The 17,857-nt window shown below is 48.7% G+C and overlaps 1 protein-coding gene across 11 annotated transcripts in view; it reads left to right on the top strand.

The window, feature by feature from the left end:
• RCC1 (regulator of chromosome condensation 1) overlaps positions 1–16,703 on the top strand; it is a 30,917-nt gene extending 14,214 nt beyond the window's left edge. For 2 of the 11 annotated variants that reach the window (XM_078073548.1, XM_078073547.1), the window contains exons 4-15: positions 116–263; positions 387–514; positions 7,664–7,745; positions 8,337–8,426; positions 9,514–9,701; positions 9,874–10,053; positions 10,890–10,986; positions 11,097–11,219; positions 11,723–11,878; positions 12,136–12,255; positions 12,594–12,746; positions 13,933–16,703. In XM_078073548.1, coding sequence (XP_077929674.1) covers positions 503–514; positions 7,664–7,745; positions 8,337–8,426; positions 9,514–9,701; positions 9,874–10,053; positions 10,890–10,986; positions 11,097–11,219; positions 11,723–11,878; positions 12,136–12,255; positions 12,594–12,746; positions 13,933–14,108 — 1,377 coding nt within the window. In that variant the 5' untranslated portion in view covers positions 116–263; positions 387–502 and the 3' untranslated portion in view covers positions 14,109–16,703. Of the gene's footprint in view, positions 1–115; positions 264–386; positions 515–6,315; positions 6,473–7,663; positions 7,746–8,336; positions 8,427–9,513; positions 9,702–9,873; positions 10,054–10,889; positions 10,987–11,096; positions 11,220–11,722; positions 11,879–12,135; positions 12,256–12,593; positions 12,747–13,932 lie in introns of those variants that run through there. The other 9 variants (XM_036102448.2, XM_036102456.2, XM_036102487.2 and 6 more) reach the window with 7 other exon arrangements.
• Positions 16,704–17,857: the final 1,154 nt, after the last annotated feature.

Here is a 17,857-nt window from a genome sequence, read left to right as displayed (position 1 = left end):
GTTGTGCCCAGCGTTCGTCCGGAGGGTGCGTTTGACAGAGCCAGGGGAGGGATCCTGCCCGGCGAGAGTGCGTGCCTTAGGAGCGCGAGGCTAGGCTGGTGAGGGTCTTTTGCAGGGAAAGAAGTCTCAGCGTCAACAGGCACCAGGACGAAGACTGTTGACTCTTGGAGAGGTGTGCTGTGAACCCCGCATCAACTCCTCTGTCAACCGATTATTTACTGCCTGTCTACTCCGTGCTGCGCTGGCAGGGCTGGGGAACAATGGTGAGAAGGGCCCCGCGTGGCCTTTACAGAGCCCCCGGTGTCCTTGGGGAGACCCATCTGGGGGCCTCAGTTATTGGTCCAGTGTGTCACCGAAGTGTGTCCGTGAAACCATTCATTCGTCAGATAGTAATGGAGGTGCTCCAGCCAAGTGTGACTTGTGTGCCCTAGCAGAAGTTGAGTGTGTGGAGTGGTACGGGAACGCGTGAGGGGGTCACCCAACCCTGCCCAGGAGGGTCAGGATGGCCTTCCAGGTGAGGTGACTCTTGAACGGGGTTTTGACCGGCTGGTGGAGTTATTCAGCTGCCTGGGATGGAGGGGTTAGTGCCAGCCAGGCAGGGGCATGCAAAGGCATGAAGGTGTAGGTGAGTGTTGGGGTTGGGAATACCACAGATGTTGAAGTCTGGAGTAAAAGAAGGGAGTAACAAGATAATACAGCAAGGGCTGGGTCTTGAAAGGTCTGGAGTGCAAGACCAAGAAACACTGGGTGGTGGTGGAGGAGGCAGGGACGGTGTCACCCAAGAAGGGCAGCAGAGCGGAGTCTGGAAAGATGAATTCGGAGTTCACCTTGCTCTTGTTGCAAAGACATCCCAAGAGCAGGAATCCTGTTCAGCTTTGCACCTTTACTAGTTGGGTGCCCTTGGGCCACCCACCCAGTCTCCCTGGGTGTTAGTTTCTTTATCTGTAAAATGAAGGTAAGAGGCATATTGTGAGAATTACTAATATCCTGTATTTTTCATAAAGCAGTGATTCTAACATCCGGTGGAAGCTGAGGTGCTTTCCCCCAGGCATAGCTCTGTATACAAGGGGGCGCCTCTGGCGAGGAACTCCTGGGGTGAAGTATACCAGCGCTGTGCCTGGCACATAGCAGGAGCTCAGCAAGTGTTTGCTGACACATGAGACCCTCTCCTCCCTTTCCTCCCGGGGACCTTAACTCACAAAGAGATTCTTAAGCTTCTGAGACTGGCCCGCAAGTGTCTGCCTCCTGATGTTGGCGAGGTGGGGGTGGTGGCCAGGACAGCTGCTGTGGTCAGAGAGGGCCCTGTCTGTCTTTGCAGAAACGAGGCTGTGGAGAGGTCATAGGAGGTCACAACAGGAACACTAGGCCTCTGGTAGACTGTCTAGTCTGGTGTGCCTTCATTCACTACATGAGGAAACTGGAGGCCAGGGAGAAGAGGGGAGGAAGGATGGGGTTGCCCTGGCCCTCATGGGGAATGCTCAGGAGACCTGGGATCTAATCCCACCTTTGTGGCCTGGGGCACCTTTCCTGAGCCTCAGCTTTCTTATCTGTAAAACCAGGGTGATCACACCTAGCATCGTAGGTGGCTCTTAGTGGAAGGTGACTCTCTGAGTTCTACTTATTTCTGACTATGTCTCACTCTTCTCCCAGACTGTAAGCTGCTGAGGTTGGAAGCTGTGTTTGTCTGTTAGGGAGTGAAGGGTGGGGACAAAAGATTGCTACTTATTTCTAGTCCAGACACTTAGTGTGTGGTTAAGAAAACACACCCAGAGCAGTTAGAGGAGTCTGTACAAAGGGCTGATTTGTGCAGTCGAGGATAGGCAGGTGGGTAATGGGTGCAGGGCTCCACCTTTTATTCATTTATTTATTTTTAGCTTCTTTCTTTCTTTAAGTAATCTCCATACCCACTGTGGGGCTCGAACTCATGACCCTGAGATCAAGAGTCGCATGCTCTTTTGCGTGAGCCAGCCAGGTGCCCCCGGGGCTCCACCTTTTAGGAGGTGCCCTCATCCCCTGCCCTGCCTCTGGGATTGCTCACAACAGCATTCTGCAGTACCTAGAGTCTTCCATCTGAGAGGCAAATACTCTGAGGCTCACATAGAACTCAGGTCTGTCCTTCCCCATGTCCTTCAGTGGCTCCCACACCCACCTGGCCCACCCACTTAGACCCAAGCTGCCTCAGTGTCTCCTCTCTGGTCTCACCATCCTCTTCCACTCAGCTGGCTTCTGCCCTCACGTATGTTTGGCCAAGCTCATGGGGGATTCTGGGGAGGCCTGCCTGGGCTGCCTCCACCCCTGCCTGGATCATGGCTGCCTTTGGCCAACCTGGTTTTTGTTTTTAAGTCAATCAGATATACCTGGTTTCTATTCCTGACTCTTTTTTACTGGCTGTATTCTCTGAGCCTCAGGCCCATCAGTTGAATTAGGAGTGATAGTGCTGCTTCAGCTTGTTGTGAGAAGTAAAAGGCTGTTGGCATACAGAAGATAGGAGTGGCTAGTGCCCGAGAGTGGCTCGTAGTTTAAGGAGTAGGTAGGTATGGTGGACAGACATGTAAACCAGAGTAGTTATGATCCAGAAGATCCCAGTTTCTCTGGGAGGGAATGGTTAGTTTAGGATGAGGGGAGGGACCAGGAAGGTTTACCAATGGAGGTGACTTGGGGACTGAGTAGACATTCTTCCAGTAGGATAAGGGATGGGAAGGTATAGAGATGCAAATGGTCTGGAGAGAACTGTAAGCAATCTAAGATTGTGTAGGAAGCAAAAGGAGGATGTGACAGAGAAGGGATGAGGCCAAAGTTATGTCAGTACCAGACTCTGGAGGCCTTTCGCACCAGGCTAAGAAATGTGGGCTTTGTCTTCCAGGCAGAAGGAACCACAGGTAAGTCTGAGCAAGAAAGCCGCTTGTTTCAGGTTTGAGGTTTAGAAAGATCATGATTGACTTACGGAATGACATGGGGTGGGGATCAGGAAGACCAGAGCCAAGTGGCTGTCTTTTCTTGGTGAGAGGGTATGAGAGACAGTTCCCAGGCAGGCTGAGAGACTGGGGAGCTTGGGGAGGAAGTTGGCAAGGGCACCAGCTTTGGAGTCTGACCAGCTTGGTTGAGACCTTCACTCCCTTTTCCAGTCCTGGGTGAGGTACTTTACCTTTCTGAGCCTCAGCTTCCTCACCTGTAAAGTAGGATCAGTGTGCCTAGCTTGCAGTGAGATGCCCCGCAATGTTCACCAAAACGCGGGTGGCTAAGGAGATGTTCACTGGGTTCCAACCCACAGTAACACATGTTTTTGTTAGCGCCCTGTGATACCAATCACCTCATGTTTATTTTTCCGTCTCCACTCCAGGCCTTGCCTACAGGTCAGCCTAGCATCAGCACCAGTATGCTGACATAATTCTCTTCCCTTTGTTTTCACTTAACTTCTTGTTGTGAGCACTTTTCCATGCTACGACACGGTCTCCCTCCCTGCCACAGCTAACCTCTACAGGTCATTCTGATGAACTGACGGGAGATTTACCTTTGGCAGGACAGGGCCTTGGCCAGAGATACAAGCTGTCTACCTGAAACAAGGATACCTGTTCTATCCCACACCCCTTAACCCACCCAGTTCTGCATACTTAACATCCCCTCTCGTTGGCTCCCAACGACTTCAGACTCAAGGAAAACATTGGGTAAAATGGGGCTCTTGGGTCTCTCCTCAAGCGTTTGTCCCCCAGCGTTCTCCCACCTCACTAAATAGAAGTCTACCATCCTAGTCATTTTTTTAAAATATTTTATTTTTAAGTAATCTCTGTACCCAATGTGGGGCTCGAACTCACAACCCTGAGATTAAAATTCACATGCTCCACCAACTGAGCCAGCCAGGTGCTCCAATCTATCCTCCTAGTCATTTAAGCCAACGCCTGGGAATCGTTTTGTTTGGCCAAGCATAGGGGGATCCTGGGGAGGCGTGCCCGAAATCCCCTAGATTTTTTTTAGGATGAAGAAAGTCATTCTGGATCCCTCCCTCTCCCTAACTCCACACATCTAATCCATGAATTGAATCTGTCTTCTAAATTGATCTGTTTTGTGTCCTTTTTCTCTATTACCTCAGACCCAATCAAGTCACCATCTTCTCTTATTTGGATGCCTGCAATGGCCTCCTCTTCCAGTCCATCCCAGTTTCTTTACAGTAGCCAGAACAACTGTTTAAGAATGTAAATCTGGGGGCGCCTGGGTGGCTCAGTCGTTGGGCGTCTGCCTTCAGCTCAGGTCATGATCCCAGGGTCCTGGGATCGAGCCCCGCCTGGGGCTTCCTGCTCAGCAGGGAGCCTGCTTCTCCCTCTCCCACACCCCCTGCTTGTGTTCCCTCTTTCGCTGTGTCTCTTTCTGTCAAAATAAATAAAATCTTTAAAAAAAAAAAAAAGAATGTAAATCTGATGAAGACTTTCTTAAAAGTTTTCCATTTTCCCTAGAAGGCCTTGCATGATCCAGCCCCTGCTCACCTCGTGCCATCTGACCAGTTCTCCAGCTGCAGCCGCGCTGGCCTCTCCTGGTTCCCAAACTTACCACACTGTGTCCCAGGCCACTTTTGTCCTGGTCTTGCCCTGCTGGCTTTCTCTCATATTTCAGGTCCCAGCTTAAAGGTCACCTCCCTGACCACTCTCTTTCCTACCCCAAGTTATTTTCTTTTTCTTTTTTTTGGTGTGATAAAATATACATAAAATTTACCATTTTCACCATTTTTTTCCATTTTAACCATGTTTAAGCATATAGCTCAGTGTCGTTAAGCACGCACACATTGTTGTGCACCCCCAAGTTATCTTTTATGTCACCTTGCTGATCTTTCACTCAGCACCATCCGTAATGTTTCTTTCCTGCTACAATGTAAGCTCCATGAGAACAGGGAGAGGGTTAGTCTCCTCTTTCCTTGCTACACCTGGCCCAACGCCAAGCACTGTAAATAGGCACTCAATAAATATTTGTGGGACAGATGAATAAATGCTGCCACGTATTGAGTACTTACTGTGTGCTTGGCACTGCAAAGTCCATTACAAACATTTCATTCAGGATTTTTTGTTTGTTTTAAGATTTTATTTATTTATTTGACAGAGAGATAGTGAGAGAGGGAACACAAGCAGGGAGAGTGGGAGAGGGAGAAGCAGGCTCCCTGCTGAGCAAGGAGCCCGATGCGGGGCTCGATCCCAGGACCCTGGGATCAGGACCTGAGGCGAAGGCAGACGCTTAACGACTGAGCCACCCAGGTGCGCCCATTTCATTCAGTTTTGACAGCAGCCCTGAGAAGTACCATAGCATTCCCCTTTACAGAAGAGGCTACAGCGCAGAGAGGTCAAGGCTGCTGGCCAACCAGGGTCACAAAAGCTGGGGTGAGCAAGCCACAGCTCTAGCAGATGAATCCAGTTCCCTCTAATCCCAGAGAATGTGCATCTTTAGCATGGTAAGAGGGGTCTCAAAGAGGTGGGTTGGAGAGGAGGAGTCCCACCCCAAGAGAATAAAAGTTGGGTGACGTTCAGAACTGCCACCTCATCAGAGTCAGAACTGGGCCAGTCTCAGCCTACACAGGCGTGGAGGATTCTGAACCTTTGGCTACTTCCTTATCTTCAGTTCTTTGTTCTCCCCCAGGATAGTTAGCAGAAATGTGCTCAGAAAATCAGAGGCCTTTGGCCTTGTGTTCATTACCAGGCAGTGGGGAGCTGGAGAGGCTGATGCTCTAGAACCTGCTGGAAGAAGGAGATGGGGAGGAGGTGCCGGTTAAGCCCACAGCTGAGCCTGAGAAGGGCTCTTGAAGTTCTTACTCCATTTATAGTCTTGGGTAGAGTCTCATCCCTTAGCTCCAAAATGGAGGAGAGCTGGGTTAGATTAGATTAGAGCTGTGCTCAAGCATTGCCTGGGGTAGGCTCTAGAATGTATAGTTTACAGCATTAGCTCATTTAATCCTACATAACAAAGATGTAGGTACAATTATTATCCCTGTTTTACTGAGGAAGAAACTGACTCATGACGAGGTTACGTAATTCTGCCCAAGGTCAAGCAGCTAGAAAGTAGCTGAGCCCAGATTCTGGCCCTGAGGCTCTCCATGGGCACAGGCTATCCCACTTCTACATCAGGGTAGCTCTCAAGGGCCCTGACCCCTGCCAACCATTCCAGAACGTGTGCAGTCCGGATGGGAGAGCCCCAGGCTTAGGCAGTTTCACAACCTTAAAGACCAGGGCTCAATAAATATTTATTTCCGGGGCTGGGTATGTGGAGGAAGAAGGCTTTGGACTCAGTTTGGGCTGGATTGGGAATTGAGAGAGCTGGGGAGAATGTCTCTGTTCCCAGCAGCCTTGAGGAAGATAGGGAGACCGTTGTGGGGCAGCAGCAACCGAATGAGGGAGCCGTTTGAGGCTGAAGCCCTCAGCTGTCCTGGATGGTGCTAGGTCCAAGAACCTTTCTTGTCACCCACAAGTGGTTTCCTTTCCCCTATTTGTAACACCTGGTGAGTATATACAGTGTTTATTTATTAATTGGACTGTTTAGGAAAGCCAGTGTCTTCCTAGGAGTGGCACTTTTAGATCAGAGGGCACAGATGGTCTGGTTTGGTTTTATATAATGAGAATAGCTTTTTTGGTTTTTTGTTTGGTTGGTTTTTCTTTTGCTCTGATAACAGTAGTGCTTTCCCAGAGTTATTCGTGGTTATCTCAGGGTTGAGGGGGAGCTGTGAGAGATACTTTACTTGATGTTGTTCTTCAAGGTTTTAATTTTTTATAATAAAATAAAAAATAGGGGTGCCTGGCTGGCTCAGTCAGAAGAGCATGCAACTCTTGATCTCAAGGTCATGAGTTTGAGTTTCACAGGTGGAGAAATGACAAAAATATATAAATAAACCCTAAATAAATAAATAAAACATGTAAAGTTCTTTGTTAGATATCTTACATAATATAGGAAGGTACAAAAAAAAAAAAGTGTCCATAATCCCATTTTCCAGAGGTTACTAACCATTGTTAATAAATGTATTTCCTTCCACACAGTCTTCTACACCTATTTTTGCATGTGTATGCCTTTTTTTATGGGATGATGGACTGTTTTTTCAAGCTGCTTGTATTATTTGGCATGGTGAACATCTTCCTATTCAATAAACACATCTCTGAAAGCATCCTCTTAATGGCCTCATACTCTTCTATCCTGAATATACTGCATATTTTCTGGCCAGTCCCCTACCATGGAGCACATGGGTTGTTCTATTTTTTTTAATATTAGGAAGAATACAGTAGAGAATATTTATGGAACCTAATCTTTGGGTGTATCCATTATTCTGTTCTTGTTCTCCTCAGATAAATTCTGAGAAGTGGAATTGCCGGAATTCCTCTTACCATTTTTAGGGTTTTTGGTAAATGTTGCCTGGTTAGAGCAGGAAAGTGATCGCCATTTATTTTTATTTTTTTTATTTTTTATTTTTTAAAGATTTTATTTATTTATTTGAGAGAGAGAATGAGATAGAGAGCATGAGAAGGGGGAGGGTCAGAGGGAGAAGCAGACTCCCTGCTGAGCAGGGAGCCCGATGCGGGACTCGATCCCGGGACTCCAGGATCATGACCTGAGCCGAAGGCAGTGGCTTAACCAACTGAGCCACCCAGGCGCCCCAAGTGATAGCCATTTCTGAAACAGAATATTTGCCTCGGTTTTTCAGGAAAGGAAGATGCCACCCAAACGTATAGCTAAGAGAAGGTCACCCCCAGAAGATGCTCTCCCCAAAAGCAAGAAGGTGAAGGGTAAGTTGGCGTTGGCCTCTATCTCTGAATGGGGGCCCTCTTGGAGCCCCCAGAATCTAGGACTGGGCTCCTGCCTCCCTGACATCTGAAGCTGAGGGGCCTGGAAGCCCAGGAGCTCCACCCAGATGCAGGGTCTCTTGTAGCTTACTGAATCCCACCCTCTGGAAGTCATAAAGGAGGAGACTTGTCTACAAGCACTCAGGCAGTACTGGCAAAAAAACAAAAAACAAAAAAAACAAGACCCTAGCTAGGACTTTGCTCCAGGCAGTAATGTACTATGGCTAGGACCATTGACTTCCAGAAGTGGGTTCAAGTCCAGGCTCTGCCACTTTCTAGCCGTGTAACTTTCGGCACGTGACTTAACGTCGCTGAGCTTGAATTTACCCCATTAATAAAACAGAGGCAAGAACAGCACCAATCTCGCTGGGCTGTTAAGAGGAAAATGAGATATGTCCTGGTAGCATTTGAAGGAGGTAGCTGTGCTTTGCTCTTTCCTGGGACCCTGGAGGGAGACGGGGAGGAGAGAAATCCACCCCCAATCTGGGAGGGAATAGTGTGGACCGACGCTCAGATAGTGTCTGTCTTTTGCAGACCGTCGTAACCAGGCAGTGAGGGCTGTTGCCTCCCATCGCGTTCCAGGTGCCCAGAGGCCGAGCCCTCCTGACCAGAAAACCCGACCAGGTGGCTCCCTGCTCAGGGCACCTTCTGCGCAGCCGTAGCGCCCCGGCAGCCGTGGCCACACCCCCGGGGGGAGGAGCTGGACACCATTGGCTGTCCGGGGCCATGGGCAGCCGCCATTGGGCAGCCGCCGTTGGCCAGCAGATGGCTCTGTGCCTTCCACTGGTTGGCTTGTACTTTTCTACAAATGCCTGTCTTCTGTCTTAATTCTTGCCCCTTCCTCTTCAGGGGCGGGTCAGCTGCCAGATAGGAGCGGAAGGGTTCCGTGGGAATATGTCTAGGAGTTAAGTCGCAGCCTGAGGGTGGAGGCTAGGGACAGTGCTCTGACCCATGTAGGTTCCTTTGGTTTCAGTGCAAACTTTACTGTTTATTAGTTTCGTGACCCTGGGAGGGTTACTTAACCTCTCTGAGGCTCTGTTTCCTGTAAAACAGGAGCCTAAATACGGAAGGTCTGTAGTATAATTTAGGGGACTACAAAGCAATTTAACATTTGTAGAATAAGCAGCCAGTAAAGGGTAGACATTATCTGAGTCCTCACTGTTGGCAACATGACTCCTGAGAACTCAGAGCTATTCAGGAAAATCATCTGTATCCGCACTGTTCTCTTTCCCTCCCACCAAGATTCATTACACAATGTTGATTGTCCCTCATATTAATAACGTGCTCAGTTTTTGTTTTGTTTTTTTAAGATTTTATTTATTTGAGAGAGAGAGAATGAGAGAGAACACATGAGAGAGGATAGGGTCAGAGGGCGAAGCAGACTCCCCGCCGAGCAGGGAGCCCGATGCGGGACTCGATCCAGGGACTCCAGGATCATGACCTGAGCTGAAGGCAGTCGCTTAACCAACTGAGCCACCCAGGCGCCCCACGTGCTCAGGTTTTAATTTTCACAAAAACCTTGTGACATAGTTATCTTTGCTATTCACATTTTACAGATGAGGAGACTTAGGCTTCCTAGAAAGATCCTATGACTGATCTGTGGCAGAGCAGGGCCTTGAACCCAGGTCTGTGTGGTCCCAGAGCCTATGCAGTGACCCCTCCTCTCTTCTGTCGTCCTGCACACTCAAGGGCTGTCTTCTTCACCCCTCAGTCTCCCATAGGTCCCACAGCACGGAACCAGGCATGGTGCTAACACTGGGCCAGGGCGACGTGGGCCAGTTGGGGCTAGGCGAGAATGTGATGGAGAGGAAGAAGCCGGCCCTGGTGCCCATTCCGGAGGACATCGTGCAAGCCGAGGCTGGGGGCATGCATACTGTGTGTCTAAGCAAAAGCGGCCAGGTAGGTTGGGGTGGGTGGCACAGGATTGGACAGGGCCTGGGGTTGGGGGGCTTGGGGAAGGAGCTTTGAGCCACACACATCACTCTGTGGAGATGGAGCTGGTTAGCTGCACAGGGAGTGCAAGAATGGACCAAAGCCAGACCTTGCGCTAATGGGGGCATCTTGGGCACAGGTCTACTCCTTCGGCTGCAACGATGAGGGTGCCCTGGGAAGGGACACATCAGTGGAGGGCTCAGAGATGGTCCCCGGGAAAGTGGAACTGCAAGAGAAAGTGGTACAGGTGTCAGCAGGAGACAGTCATACAGCAGCCCTCACTGAGGATGGTCGCGTTTTCCTCTGGGGCTCCTTCCGGGTAAGACTGGGTCTGGAAGACCGCATGGGGGCTGGCTGGCTGGAAGAATTCACTGGTGAGACCCCAGTGATAATCCATCTCCACCTCCCTTTTGTACTTAATGGTGGGGGAATCAAGGCCCAGAGGCAGAGCTCGGGCCCAGACGCAGGTCTCTTCATCCAGGCCTGTTCACATCATGGGCTCTTTCCTTGAGTCTATATTATGAAGTGTGTTATCTTGGGAAAGGGGTGGGTCAAGGATGCCTTTGGGCTGAGACTGATTCAGGAAGCCTGCTCTCCTCACCCATCTCCCTGCCTTCAACCTCCCCCCTTCCCAGCCCTCTTCTACATCTGTCAGGGGTTTTGGGGTGCATGAGGATTGTCACATCTCAGAATTTCTGAGGCAAGGGAGTTTAAACAGTAGAGTCAGCATTAAAATTGTCTTGGTACTTTGGTATTTATTTTGAAATGTCAAAAATAAAGGAATCTGATGAGGTGTGTCCTCATCATGGCTGTTTTTAAAGCTACTTATGGAGAATTTCAAGCACATAAAAGTAATCAGAAAAACATATCGAATACCCATTTACTCGCCTCCACAGTCATCAGCTTGTGGCCAAACTTGTTTCTTCTCTACTCCCATCCATTACCCTACTCCTTTGTTATTTTAATGCAAATCACAAGCCACATATGATTTCATTCATTAAGTATTTCACTGTTTGTCCTGGCTCCTGCCCACCTCTTCATCCCCATCTGGCACCAGTCCCCTTCACCATACAGCTCTATGGTTGCCGCAAGCCTGGATCTGGCTGGTCTGGGGCAGACAGGACTGGCCGGTAAGTGCTCTGTCCTGCCTTCCAGGACAATAACGGTGTGATTGGACTCCTGGAGCCCATGAAGAAGAGCATGGTGCCCGTGCAAGTGCAGCTGACTATGCCTGTAGTGAAGGTGGCCTCAGGTGAGCCTGGGGGCACTCTAGGCAGGAGTTGGAGAACCTCGTTCTGGGGCTAGCCTAGTCTTGGGCCGTACAGACAAGCCCTGTATCCTCTGCCTTCCTCTCCCCCGCAGGAAATGACCACTTGGTGATGCTGACAGCTGATGGTGACCTCTACACTTTGGGCTGCGGGGAGCAGGGCCAGCTGGGCCGTGTGCCTGAATTATTTGCCAACCGTGGTGGCCGGCAGGGCCTTGGTAGGTGGCTTAGGTCACTCTGACAGGGCAGAGCAACTTGGCAAGCCACCCCCTGGTGAAGGTCAGAAGCAGGAGGGATTCTCTGTGTGAGTTTAGACTTGCATCAGCTAGGCCTGTGGTGATAGGTAAGAACTCTGACTCTAGAGCCAGACCACCCTGGATTTGAATCCTGGTTCTACTACCTATTGGCTGTGGGACCCTGGACGTAGTTTTCTCATCTCTAAACTTACTTCATTGAGTTGTGGTGAAGTGAAATGGAGTTAACATAGAAGAATGTTTGGCACATGGTAAGTTCCATGTAAATGTTACCTTTTACAACTCTGGGAGTCTGAGTGAGGCACTTGTACTCTCTTGGCCTGTTTCCTCTTCTTTTTAATAGGGAAAAGGAAGAAAAATCCCTGCTTAGCTTCCCTCCAGGGGCTATAGTGATGGGAAAAAACACACAGGACAGAGAGAGAAGCTGTGTGTGTCTGCCACTGACCCTGGCCTCCTCTCTGCTACAGAACGACTCCTGGTCCCCAAGTGTGTGATGCTGAAATCCAGAGGGAGCCGGGGTCATGTGAGATTCCAGGACGCCTTTTGTGGTGCCTACTTCACCTTTGCCATCTCCTGCGAGGGCCATGTATATGGTTTTGGCCTCTCCAACTATCATCAGCTTGGTGAGTCCCAAGCCCAACATCTGGCATAGCCCAGAGTGACTTGGGTCCAATCCTGGCTTCACCACTCATTTGTTGGGCACCCTTGTTGGGGTCTGCTAACCCCTCAGAGCCATAGCTCTGTTATCTGTAAACTGAGAATATCCTTACCTTGGTGTTTGTGGGGGGGGGGGGTGGCCTCACTGTGTGAGAGGATGAAGAAGGACAGCTCCTTGGACAGCTTCACCCCTGACAACTCTATTCTGGTATTTTCCTCCCAGGAACCCCAGGCACAGAATCTTGCTTTGTACCCCAAAACTTGACATCCTTCAAGAACTCTACCAAGTCCTGGGTGGGCTTCTCTGGTGGCCAGCATCATACAGTCTGCATGGATTCGGAAGGTGGGACCTCTGGGTTGGGGGTGGAGTATTCCTTGGGCATAGCCTAGCCAGACTCCTGAGACCATGGTCCTTGGAACCTGGGCCTGCTCCGTGGGTTGGGCCAGATGTGGGTCCATGAGGGCCATTCCCATCCCCCAGAGTCTTGGCACTCTTCCAAGTATGAACTCAGTGGGGTCCTATGGGGGTTCTCCCAGACCTCCCCCAAAACTGGGACAGATGCTGCAGACCTGCTTCTCACCACCCTGGGAGTGGGGACCAGCTCCCTTGGATTTGGGAACTCGTCTGATCTACCTGGAGCATGCCCTCTGCTACTCTTCATCTCCTCCCTCCTCCCACAGGAAAAGCGTACAGCCTGGGCCGGGCTGAGTATGGGCGGCTGGGCCTTGGGGAGGGCGCCGAGGAGAAAAGCATACCTACCCTCATCCCAAGGCTCCCTGCTGTCTCCTCAGTGGCTTGTGGGGCCTCCGTTGGGTATGCTGTGACCAAGGATGGTGAGTTGGGGCTGCCCACACTTGGTGTGGTTGGGTCTTGGGGGTCATGATTCTTACCAAACTGCTCGTCAGGCTGTGATGTCCATCATCAAATAGAGCTGAGATGCAGAGAGCACTGTTTGTGATGACATTGCTTTTCTCCTATCAGAAGCTCTGGCTTTGATGAACATAAAGTGAGTAAACGTATTATTTTAAGAAGGGTTATTTGTTTCGTAGCATAGAAAAATAGTAAAGAGAGATACATCACTGAGGCCCAGACAGGCAGTAGGACTTGAATCCAGGTCTCCAGAGTCTTTTTTTTTTTTTATGATTTTATTTATTTACTTGACAGAGACAGCAAGAGAGGGAACACAAGCAGGGGGAGTGGGAGAGGGAGAAGCAGGCTTCCCGCCGAGCAGGGAGCCCGATGCGGGGCTTGATCCCAGGACCCTGGGATCATGACCTGAGCCGAAGGCAGACGCTTAACAACTGAGCCACTCAGGCACCCCCAGGTCTCCAGAGTCTTAGCTCAGTCTTCTCTTTACACTTTCCACCAAGGTGACCCCTTTATTTACAACCTAGTATGTGCCAGCTTCCCAGGGAGTTGTACTTAGACTTTTATTAGGAGAAAGAAGGCTTAGTCACTGGGGTTCCAGCAGGCACAGCAGAGGAGGCTCTGAACCAGGTGGTCACCAAAGCCTGAGTGGGTGAGATCGATAGCCATGGACACCTTGAGAAGTCTGGAGCTGATGGAAGCACTTGACTGGAATTATCTGGGAAGAGTTACTGGGAAAGTAGAGCTTGTACTACACCTTAAAGGTTCAGTCCTTTATGATAAGCAATGAAGGGCATCCCAGGCACAGGAACATCTAGAGCAGTCTCAAAGGTCTCGAAGGACCTTGGAATGGAGGGTGGTGTAGGGTTTTGGGGAGTGGCCAGTCATGTAGAGCCTTGAATGCCATGCCTAGGAGTAGGGAGAAGTCTTTGGCAATGTGTAAGGAGTGTGGTCTCTGGTTGACAAAACTATTTTTTTAATCCATCATCTCCTTGGCTTCTCCCAGCTTCCCTGAACTCCCAGAGGCTGGGACATTGCTAGGCTGCTGCAGGCCAAAGCCAGGATTCACCCTCATGTTCTAGGCTTCTCACAGTTTAGAAAGGTGGGGCTAGGGATCCTGGAGACAGCTGTCCCCATTTCTCTCCCCTGTAGGTCGTGTTTTCGCCTGGGGCATGGGTACCAACTACCAGCTGGGCACAGGGCAGGAGGAGGATGCCTGGAGCCCGGTGGAGATGACAGGCAAACAGCTGGAGAACCGTGTGGTCTTATCGGTGTCCAGTGGGGGCCAGCACACAGTCTTACTAGTCAAGGACAAGGAACAGAGCTGATGAAGCCTCTGCGGGCCTGGCTCCTGGCCCTGCCACCCTCCCTCCTGGAACTGGGAAGCTATGACAACTACAGATTCCAGCAGGCCTCCCCCAGCCCCGAATACTCTGTCATCTCCTGCCTTTTTCCTATCAGCAGAACAGAATCCTTTTCCTCTTTTCTGTCCTCCTTTCCTGAATCATCCTGCAACCTACAAGATGAAGGGGAGTCGGGGGAAATGGAAGAGGGGAGGGGGTTTTGGCAGCCGGAACATTGCTCACCCCAGAGCTATGTGGTTAGACCTTTCCCCCTCATCCCTACCTCCATGGTCCTGGCTGACCCTGGTTTTGCCTGCCAAAAACCAAAAATTCCTCCCCTGGGGATTTGGTGCCCACGTTCTGAAAAGTTGGGGATCCTCAAGCCCTACTCTAGCCATGTGCCACTCTCTGTCCTTCACAATCCACAGGCAGACAAATGGTGTGGTGGTCAGACCCAGCTGTCATGGACCTATGCCTGGGGGAAACCGGAGATGGGGCAGGGCTGCCTAGCCATGGGCAACCCCAAGCCAAATATTTGGCCCTCAACAGATGTCCATGGGGAAGAATAAACAATGATCCTCCACTTGATCAAGAAAAAAGCCAATCAGCCTTTCTCCCAGAAGCACAAAGCATTCTGCCCTTCAGGCATTGCCTGAGTATCCTGCCCATCCAACCTGCCTTACCTGTAGCCAAGGGCCTGACGTCTGGAAAGGAAGCTACATCTGCAGGGCAGGACATGGAGGGAGTGGGGAAGGAGAGTTTTATAAACAAACTTATAGCAATATTGAGAGTGAAGGGAGGGAGGGGAAGGGGGTCAGAAGGGCAGAGGCTGGTGCCCAGAAAGGGAAGCAGCAGCTTGTACAGTGGCTGAGAAAATAGAAAACAGTTTTGATTTTTTTAAAATATAAAGTATTTTGGAGGGGAGAGTGAAATCTTTTAACACTTTGAATAAATTTAGAGTTTTATAAAACAGGTCACTTGTTTTCTACATACTCCCTGCTTTTTTAAGGGAGCACCTGTCGTGTTGGAAAGAGCAGAATAAACCCATACCTATGCACCTGGTCAAGGCTAGGACTTAAGTGATGTCGCGATGTCCTGGTACGTGCCAGTCAGCTGTTGATGTAACTGTTTCATACAAATCAAAAAAGAGAAAAAGTTGATTGATTTTTGCTTAGGTATTTATGTTTCAGGAATCAGTGGATTTTTAAAAAAAAACTATGCTGCATAATGTGAGACATGGAATGGATCTTTTAATATCCTAATCCCAAACCAAGATTTGAGTACGGTACATATGTACAAATACACTAAGCTTGCTGTTAATATCATTCTCAGCAGCTGATGTGATTGATTCAACATGGTTAACTGCATAATAACTCTTAAGACTACTTACTACGAGTATTAACGTAGATCTTCCCAGGCACTTGAGCAACCAAATCATACAGCTGACCTGTCTACGATGGTGGTCGCTAGCTACATGTGGCTATTTACATTTAAATAAATTACAACTTGTAAAAATTTAAAAATAATTTCCTTGGTTGCACTAGCCACATTTCAAGTCCTCAGTAGTCCTGTATGCTGGGGCCTGTGGTATTGGGCTATGCAAACACAGAACGTTTCTATAATTGCAGGAAGTTACAGTGGACAGTGCTGATCTAGAAGGTCTTTACATGTATAACAGGAAGTTTTTATTATCACCAAAAGGATTCGTCTTGGATGTCAGTGACTTGGAAAAATGAATATGATGTAAAAGAACTTCAAATGTATTCTGTGATTTTTTCCCCCCCTTAAGTTTTAGTTTTGATACAGGCCATATACTGATTGGAAATTGACTTCTTAGAAGGGACACCACACTTTTGATTCTAATATTTTCTTCGTAAAGAAGCACTTGTGTGTGTGCTGCTCCTCCTCACTCCCCCAAGAAAAGTCCATTTGGTTTAGACTTACTGGAGTTTTCCCTTCTGACAGGATAGCATGATGAAAATACCCTGTTCTTAATAACAGCTCTTCTGTATTGGGACTTGAAATGGGCCAGGCATTGTGCTGAACACTTTACATGCAATAATAGCTCTTTCAGTCCTTACATCAGCCCTGCAAAAACTTGTCCCTCGGGAAACAGTCCCTGAGAGTTGTGACTTGCTTAAGGTCAAGAAGCTACCTACCAAATGCACAAACTAGGCTGGAATCTAAGTCAGCCTCTTCCTGAGCCGAGAACGTCAATTCCTTTTCCTTGTATTGCACGTAAGTGTTACAAAGCTCTCTGTAGGTGCTTTACATGTATGAGAACAGTGTCAGGCACACAGTACTCTACAATACGCGCTTTGCCGTTACGACAATTGTACGTTTTTTTCTGTTCCCTATAGTTAATAATTGTCCTGTTTTTCACATGCATAGTTTTTTGGTGTTAGGTATTAATTTAGCGCCAAAATCTTAAGTGTAAATTTCCTTTTGTTCAAACACATGGAGTACTCTGTTTTATCTTTCCCCCATCCTCCTGCAACCTGGATTGATTACCCCAAAACAAATGTAATCATAGTACATAATGTGGCTCTGCTATAAATATTTACGAAGTTGTAATGTAAATGTTCAATATTGCTTTGACAGACATTATATTTTATTTATTTTTTTGCCTGCTGTGGGGTTTGAACTCGCACCCCTCCCCCCTCCCCAAGATCAAGAGTGTCACGCTCTATTTATTGACTGAGCCAGCCAGGTGCTCCTGCTTTGCGAGAAATTATAGTCAGAAGATGGAGAAGTGTGTATGTATGAATGAAGGACAGTCTCTAAGATATCTGAAACCTAAATGAGAAAGTACATTATTTAGAAATGTGCAGATTATAGGGAGATACGGAAACTTGCCTCAAGGGAGTGAGAATTGGGGATAGGGATAGGGTAAGGGACTGCTGTTTATTGTTTATTTCATAAAATCAACAAATATTTTCTCAGTGCCTACCATATCCCAGACGTTGTTGTAGAAATTTGATTAGAAACAAAACACAAGAATCCCTGTCTCATGAAGCTTGCATTCTAAATTAAAAGCAAACATTTAAAAATCTTCCACCTGTAGAAAGTAAAGAGCACTGCAGAGGGGCTGGCAAATAGTACCAAATAAACAGCTCTCTGCTATAATTTGAAGGCCTCCAAATACCGTGTTGGAGAATTTACTGGATGCCAGGCATTGGGCCAAGTACTTTCCCAACTTCTCATTTTCTCTTCACAACACCCTATGTGGTAAGCACTGCTGTTATCCATATTAGTCTCAGGTTAAGTACCTTGCCAAAATAATTAGTGAGAAGAGGCTGGGATTGATAGCCAAAGCGCCCAGCCACTACACTTGCTATTACAGTAAGTAGGATAAACCTGGAAATGTGGCAGCTAGTGGTTGGATCTCGTTTTCAGACTGGTAAGCGCTTGACTTGGGGGCCCAACGCCCTAAATTGAGGAGATGTATAAACTGGTAAAGAAGGGCCTTAGTGGCTTATCAGCCCAGAGGGAGCCCCAGAGGGGATCCTCAAGCACTTGGGGTGAGCTTCACTGTTAGAGTTGATGAACACTTACAAAAGCTCCCCATTCTGAGAAATGGGCGCCAGAGTGAGGCTTTGGCCTCGGACACTCCCAGACTAGGAGAGTTAAGTTGTCGGGATTACCTAGTCATTGTAATGGGTGTTCACTGAGGGCCTTCCCTGGACAGGTAATTGTTCTGGGACAAGTTAGAGCTGGCGCTTTGGGTTAGGGTA

The sequence above is a fragment of the Halichoerus grypus genome, chromosome 5 (genome assembly GCF_964656455.1).
Source record: "Halichoerus grypus chromosome 5, mHalGry1.hap1.1, whole genome shotgun sequence".
Taxonomy (NCBI): domain Eukaryota; kingdom Metazoa; phylum Chordata; class Mammalia; order Carnivora; family Phocidae; genus Halichoerus; species Halichoerus grypus.
The sequence above is the reverse complement of the archived record's forward strand: the minus strand, read 5'-3'. Positions and strand labels throughout refer to the sequence as shown.